Raw genomic sequence first — 7,500 nt, 5'->3', positions numbered from 1 at the left:
GATTGGCATCGTCCCCCACTCCTCCAGATGTCGAGGGGAAATGGGCGAGGTTTAGGACTGTGACTCATGCAGCTGCAATGGCTGCTTTGGGTACACGGTCCAGACCTCCCCAGAGACCTGGCTGACAGAGGAGGTGTTCAGGCTGGCTGAGAAAAAGCGACAGGCCCACTGTCATCGGCTACAGCATCCCACGTCAGGGAATGAGGAGGCTTACCACAGCCTTCGCTCAGAGGTTCGGAGAGCCGTGAGGCGCTGCAAGGATCGGTGGTGATCGCAGGTTGCTGAGGAGATGGAGTCTGCCTCAGTGGCCCGCGATCACAAATCTCTATTTAACTCCATCAAAAAAGTAACCTGCAGCGCCACACCTATTACTATCATTAGGGGAAAAAACGATGATCCAATCTCCGACCCCCAGGAACAGGTTTGCAGATTTGCTGAGCATTTCGGTGATGTCCTGGGGGAGGGAAAATCCCTCAGTCAGGAAAACATCGTGGCACAAAGTGGGGATGACCCTGCTGGGGGTTCGGTGTCTCAATTAATGGAAGAAGTCACCCCCTGTGAGTGGCTGGCCGAGGTGCCATCTGTTGAGGAAGTACTAAAGGCGATCCAGAATCTGAGTACAGGAAAGGCACCGGGCAGAGATGATCTCCCAAGCGAAATGCTGAGAGAGGGTGGCATTTGTGCACAGACTGCCCTATATGACATCGTAACAACAGTCTGGACCACTGGACGGGTTCCGCAGGATTGGAAGGATGCCCTGGTAGTCCCCCTCTTTAAGAAGGGGGACCGCACAGACTGTAACAACTACAAGGGGCATCTCAGTCCTCATTGTGCTGGGAAAGGTCCTGGCAAGGATTATTCAACATCGCCTTGCCAGGCACGCTGAGGAGAGGCTTGCGGAGCCCCAATGCGATTTCAGGAAAGGGCGGTCCTGCACAGATGCCATATTTTCTGTCCGTCTGTTACAGTAGAGGTGTAGGGAATTCCAACAAGACCTACATCTCTGCTTTATTGACCTGGTCAAGGCCTATGATACCATCGGTAAGCCTGGGCTCTGGGTTGTTCTTCGTGCTTTTGGAGTCCCTGACCCTCTGCTCACGATCATTAAGGACCTTCATGATTGTGAGCGGGCCCGGGTAAAGCTACGTGGCCGGGAGTCGGATCCATTCCCTGTTTACCTTGCACTGCGACAGGGATGTCCTCTGGCTCCCACATTATTCAACATCTATTTTAACCACGTAGTTCGTGAAGCCTTCAATAGCTGTACCGGGGGAATCTCCATATGGTACAGATATATTGGGAGGCTGATCGATGCCCGGGTGCGGTCAAGGGATGGCTCCCTATTGCTCAACAGAGGGCGGAGGAGCGACGCTCACAACAACGAGCGGAGCGCCGGGTGGCTAAAGCACAGCGGATTGGCACAGTAGGGGGCACAGGTGGTGCATCAGCCAGTCATCTCAGTCAGTCGACCCGTGGCACCTGGGTCTGCCCCGTGACCTCCTGCCAGCGGGCGTTCGACACTTCACGTGGCCTCAAGGTGCACATGGCCTGGCACAAGCGTCGTGGTGACGTCTACCGCCACTTAGTGGCGAATGGCGGTTGTTGATGGTGGTGGTCATGGCGGTGATGATGGTGGTGGTGATGGTGGTGGTGGTGATGATGGTGGTGGTCATGGTGGTGATGGTGATGGTGGTGATGGTGATGGTGGTGATGGTGATGGTGGTGGTGATGGTGATGGTAGTGGTCATGGTGGTGATGGTGGTGGTGATGGTGATGGTGGTGATGGTGATGGTGGTGGTGGTGATGGTGGTGATGGTGGTGGTGGTGATGGTGATGGTGGTGGTGGTGATGGTGGTGGTCATGGTGATGGTCATGGTGGTGATGATGGTGGTGGTGGTCATGGTGGTGATGGTGGTGGTCATGGTGGTGGTGGTGGTGGTGGTCATGGTGGTGGTCATTGTGGTGGTGATGGTGGTGGTGATGATGGTGGTGGTGGTCATGGTGGTGATGGTGATGGTGGTGATGGTGGTGGTTCAAACCTGTGTCTCTCCCCCCTCCCCCTACCCCCTCTCCCCCCGCCTCCCCCCCACAGAGCCCGTGCCCTCGTTGGGTGACGACGAGGAGGAGGAGGAAGGCACCAGGGAGCACCTCGACCCCAACGAGATCCGTGAGATTCACTCGGGGGGGGGCAGGGGGGAGGGGAGTGGAGTGGGGGGTCAAATGTACCCCGTCTCATTTTGCTGTTGGCATAGTCAACAGGGTGCTAGAGGCTACCTGGGGGAGCTTTGTCTGTGTCTCAGCACTTGCCCCTACAGCCCTGCTAGAGGCTACCTTGGGGAGCTTTGTCTGTGTCTCAGCACTTGTCCCCTACTAGAGGCTACCTGGGGGAGCTTTGTCTGTGTCTCAGCACTTGCCCCTACAGCCCTGCCAGAGGCTACCTGGGGGAGCTTTGTCTGTGTCTCAGCACTTGCCCCTGCAGCCCTGCTAGAGGCTACCTGGGGGAGCTTTGTCTGTGTCTCAGCACTTGTCCCCTACAGCCCTGCTAGAGGCTACCTGGGGGAGCTTTGTCTGTGTCTCAGCACTTGCCCCTACAGCGCTGATAGAGGCTACCTGGGGGAGCTTTGTCTGTGTGGTTGGGGGAAGGGGGGAGTGGGGGAGGGGAGGAGAGTGTGGGGGGGATGGAGGGGGGGGTGGGGGGAGGGGTGATGGCGTAGGGGGTTGTGGTGAAGATCTTTATCTGTCGCTTGGAGTTTGACGAATGGTGATGGAGAGAGGTCAGTCAATACGTCTGTCTCTGTGTCTCTGTCTCTCTGTGTCTCTGTGTCTGTCTCTCTCTGTCTCTCTGTGTCTCTGTGTCTGTGTCTCTGTGTCTCTGTGTCTCTGTGTCTCTGTGTCTGTGTCTCTCTCTCTCTCTCTGTCTCTGTCTGTGTCTCTCTCTCTCTCTGTCTCTGTCTCTCTGTCTCTCTTTTTTTTTAACAATCAGAAGAATCAAGAAGATGCTCGGTGTAGTCGGCTCTTTGCTCCGTTCATCATTTCGGTTTTGTTTTAATGCTTTGCTTTATGTAACCCCCCCCTTTTAAATGAAAGACCCAAAAAAAAATATTTTTTATTTCCCCTTCCCTCTCTCTCTACCCCCCTCTCCACCCGCCCCCCCTCTCTCTCTCTACCCCCCCTCTCTTCCTACTCCATTTGGCTCCCTCTCTCTCTCGCTCCCTCTCTTTCTCTTTTTTCTTCATAACTACGACTAGCGCTGCATCTGCACGCAGCCCCTTCCCGCGGTCAAACGGCCTCCGACGGGGTAGCTCGCAATCTGCACACGCGACACACACACACACACACACAGAGAGAGAGAGAGAAGCTCTCCACCTTCACCTGCACACCGAGCACGCGGCCCTCCACCAGCGCCCACCGCTCCTCGAAGGCCGGCACTAGGGGCGCGTGGGTCGGCCGTGGCCGCACGGCGGAACTCCGGGCCCGACCGGAGCGCGGAAGATGGCCCAGGGCCTGCCGGGCCGGACGTTGCCGCCTCCAGGGCCACCTTTCCTCGCCCCCGTGTGTGTGCACGGCGAGCTCGGCCGTGGCCGAAGAGCAACGTCGACCTGCAACCCTGAAGACGTTGGGCTCCGTCGCCCTTCGGGTATCCGAAGATGAGGACCGTCGGAGGGGAGAAGCGGAGAAGCGGAGAAGCTGGAGAAGCTGGAGGCTGAATATTAGGAGGATGTTTCTCAGGACCTTGAACGCAGCCGGCGAGTTCCAGGCTCCCGGGCTCCGCGTATCGGCGCGTCACCGTCTCCGCTTGACCGCAGAAGCGGCACTCCGGGGACGTGTCGGTGAAGCGCGCCCTGGGGGAGACGTCGGCGGCGACGGTGGCCGTGGGCGACGCTCCGGCCGAGGGTCGCCGACGCGGTCGCACGTCGGTCCGCGGTGGAGTTGCCTCCGGCGAGGCCTCTCCGGGGAGACGCAGGGCTTAGGGGGGCTCTCCTCCAGGCGTGGTCCTTGTGGCTCCTCCTCAGGGGTTGTGTCCTGTTGGTGGAACCGGACCACGTAGGAGTAGAGCACCTTCCTGCTCTTGACGTTCGCGAAGGCCATCCTCCGGTAGGTCTTCCAGCCGGCAAAGGTCGCGATCCGCCTTCGTTTGCCGGCACTGGCGATGCAGCGGCACGACGGAGAGCTCCGGTTGGAGGGGGATCGGGAGGGGCCTCGTCATCCCCGACGCCGATGGGGGGTTGGGGGGGGGGGCGTTCTCCCCATCGCTGCCGCTGAGGAGGCCCCCCTTGGCTTCGGTCGGGATCCGGGCAGCCACCCGGAGCGGCTGCAGCCCCCTACTGCCTTTGCGAGCCACCGGCCTCCGTGTTTCAGGCTCCACCAGATCTCTACCGTCCTGGTGAGCCGCGCGTTGGCGAGGCGCCTCTCTATACCAGGGGTGGTGGTGGTGGTGGTGGTGGCGGATGGCAGCTTTGTCTGCGGTGTTCCCGAGGATCGGTTCGAAGACCAGATCCTCGGCCGATCGCGGCCGGTTCAGCCTCCGGACGGCGAGGGAGCGTCCGCGTCCGCAGGACGCTCCCGGTAGAAGGGTGGCGGCTGTCTCAGTGCGGCTCCACGTAGAATAGTCGCTTGGAGCACCGCAGACCCTCCCCCCCCCCCTCAGCTGTTTCAGGAGGAAGGAGGCCCTGACGCTCCAGGCCGGTGCCGGGGCTGCGGTGTGGTGCAGGAGCTTCTGCGGTGCCTGCGGTCGCAAAGGTGGCCAGCCGACCCCGGCACGCACGCACCGGCCCGTGACCGCCCCCTTGTCCCGCGGCAGGGCCAGGACCCCGAGCCGAGACCTCGGGTGTCCTCCGTCCGACCGGAAGAAGTCGAGGACTCGCTTCTTGAAGCTCGTTGACGAGGCTCATGGAGGGGGAGGGAGGGGGAGGTGGTGTGCAGGGAGAGGAGTCGGTGTCACAGCACGGACGCGTCACCGGCTGGTTCCACCGCCGACGTTCTTCGTCCTGAAGGCGAGGAACTTGCACGGGCGCGACCGCGGGTGGCCAGCCGCTCCTTTCGCTCTTCTCCCTCCGGCTCGGCCCGGTTCCATCCGCGGTGGTTCCTCCTCCTCCGGTCCGAGGAACTCTCCGCCAGGTGGCCCGGCAGCGATGTTGCGACTCCGATTCGACGGCTTTTGCCTTCTGGGGACGCCCGGTCGCGTCCCCGCGCTCCAACCCGGCGATGCCCCCGCTGCACTTTCGCCAAAGTTCGTTTTTGACGAGGAGGCTTTCGAAGAGGACCTCCTGGCGCTCGTGCGGCGGGGGGCGACGTCAGCCAGGGAGCGCAGGATGACGAGGAGGAGGAGGACGAGGAGGAGGAGGAGGAGGATGACGAGGATGACGAGGAGGAGGAGGAGGAGGAGGAGGAGGAGGAGGAGGAGGCCGTCGGGACCAACCTGACGCTTGGTTTCCCTCAGCAACGTGCCGCCGAGTCTCCGCCTTGCGAGACTCTCAGGAAAGGCTCTGATGCCAGGGCATGAAGTTGGCCCCGACAATTGGGCATCCCCGTCTCACTCCTCGCTCGAGTTTGACCGGGGGAGGCGGGCGGTGAGGGGGCGGCCGTTGATCTTGATCACAACACTCAGCCTCGGTGTAGAGTAGGCGGATCGTTCGGACAAAAGGCATCGCCAAAACCCAGGGTCTTGAGGGTTTCCCAGCAGGTACCCTTGTGGTGGTCCACTCTGTCCAAAAAAAAAAGCCTTCTCCTGGTCAAGAGGCGGAAACGCCATCGGGATGCCCCAACCTCTGGGACACCACCGCGATGAGGCCCCTGGCCAGGAGGATGCCGTCGTGGATGGGGGCTCGTCCGGGGGATGGTGCAGGACCGGGTCCCCGTGGACGACTTGAGCAATCGAAACCTTTCAGTCGCAGGGGGAGAGAGAGAGAGAGAGAGTTTAACACGTAGCAGGCTTTCGCGACCAATATTATTCACAATAAAGGTTTTTTTTGGGTTAGATCGCGTTTATTTATAAATGTGTCGTAACCCTCCACCACCCGACACGGCCAATCAGCAACAACAACAAAAAAGTGTCACGTTGACAAAAAGACGAAAAATAATTCACTACTTTAGCCCACCGGTGTGTTGAAGAGTGAATCCACATTTACAGTTTGAGTACGACGTTTCGCTGATATGAGTTAAGTGATGACGTCACCCTGCTGCTCTATATAAAACCGGGAGCAAGCGAGGGCATCATACATTCTGGCGAATTGCCCGATGATGCTGGATGTATTTCCCAGCGAAACGTTACAGTACTCAAACTGTAAATGTTGTGGATTCACTCTTCAACACACCGGTGGGCTAAAGTTAGGGAATTATTTTTGTCTTTTTGTCAACGTGACACTTAATTTTTTTTGCTGATTGGCCGTGTCGGGTGGTGGAGGGTTACGACACATTTATAAATAAACGCGATCTAACCCCAAAAAAAACCCTTTATTATGAAGAGAGAGAGAGAGAGAGCCTTCGTCAATATTTCGTAGTAGTCTGTGTTCAGGAGGGGAGACCGGGCGCCAGTTTTGTAGGTGCCTCAGGTTCTCCGCCCTCCTCCAAGACTGAGGAGTCACCCCCCCGGTGACTGAGGCTTGCTCCAGCACCGGTTTGTAATCCTCCCGCAGGGATGGACAAAAAGCGGCGTAAAACTCCACTAGTCTGTCTGTGTGTCTGTCTCTCTGTCTATCTCTCTGTCTATCTCTCTGTCTATCTCTCTGTGTCTCTCTCTGTCTCTCTCTCTGTCTCTCTGTCTCTCTCTGTCTCTCTGTCTGTGTGTCTATCTCTCTGTCTCTCTCTCTGTCTCTCTCTGTCTCTCTCTCTCTGTCTCTCTCTCTCTGACTCTGTGTGTCTATCTCTCTGTCTATCTCTCTGTGTCTCTCTCTGACTCTCTCTGTCTGTGTGTCTATCTCTCTGTCTGTGTCTCTCTCTGACTCTCTCTGTCTGTGTCTATCTTTCTGTCTCTCTCTATCTCTCTGTCTGTCTGTGTGTCTATCTCTGTCTCTCTCTCTGTCTGTGTGTCTATGTCTCTGTCTGTGTGTCTATCTCTCTGTGTCTCTGTATCTCTCTCTGTCTCTCTCTCTCTGTCTCTCTGTCTGTGTGTCTATCTCTCTGTCTCTCTCTGTCTCTCTCTGTCTCTCTCTCTCTCTCTGTCTCTCTCTCTCTGACTCTCTGTCTGTGTGTCTATCTCTCTGTCTATCTCTCTGTATCTCTCTCTGACTCTCTCTGTCTGTGTGTCTATCTCTCTGTCTCTCTGTCTCTCTGTCTCTGTCTCTCTGTCTCTCTGTCTCTCTCTCTGACTCTCTGTCTGTGTGTCTATCTCTCTGTCTGTGTGTCTATCTCTCTGTCTCTCCCTCTGTGTCTCTCTCTGACTCTCTCTGTCTCTCTGTCTGTGTGTCTATCTCTCCGTCTCTCTGTCTCTCTGTCTGTGTGTCTATCTCTCTGTCTCTCTCTGTGTCTCTCTCTGACTCTCTCTGTCTCTCTGTCTGTGTG

The 7,500-nt window shown here is 57.7% G+C and overlaps 1 protein-coding gene across 1 annotated transcript in view; it reads left to right on the top strand.

Annotated features, from left to right (window-relative positions):
• Positions 1–4,882, top strand: part of PSORS1C2 (psoriasis susceptibility 1 candidate 2) — a 29,602-nt gene extending 24,720 nt beyond the window's left edge. The window contains exons 5-7 of the mRNA XM_076064679.1: positions 2,093–2,208; positions 3,807–3,917; positions 4,802–4,882. Of these exons, the coding sequence (XP_075920794.1) occupies positions 2,093–2,208; positions 3,807–3,917; positions 4,802–4,882 (308 nt within the window). The remainder of the gene's footprint in view (positions 1–2,092; positions 2,209–3,806; positions 3,918–4,801) is intronic.
• Positions 4,883–7,500: the final 2,618 nt, after the last annotated feature.

Source organism: Petromyzon marinus, unplaced genomic scaffold (assembly GCF_048934315.1).
Source record: "Petromyzon marinus isolate PM22_M1 ecotype Great Lakes invasive population unplaced genomic scaffold, UKy_Petmar_22M1.pri1.0 PM_Scaffold_595, whole genome shotgun sequence".
Taxonomy (NCBI): Eukaryota; Metazoa; Chordata; class Hyperoartia; order Petromyzontiformes; family Petromyzontidae; genus Petromyzon; species Petromyzon marinus.
This window is presented reverse-complemented; position numbering and strand designations above follow the sequence as displayed.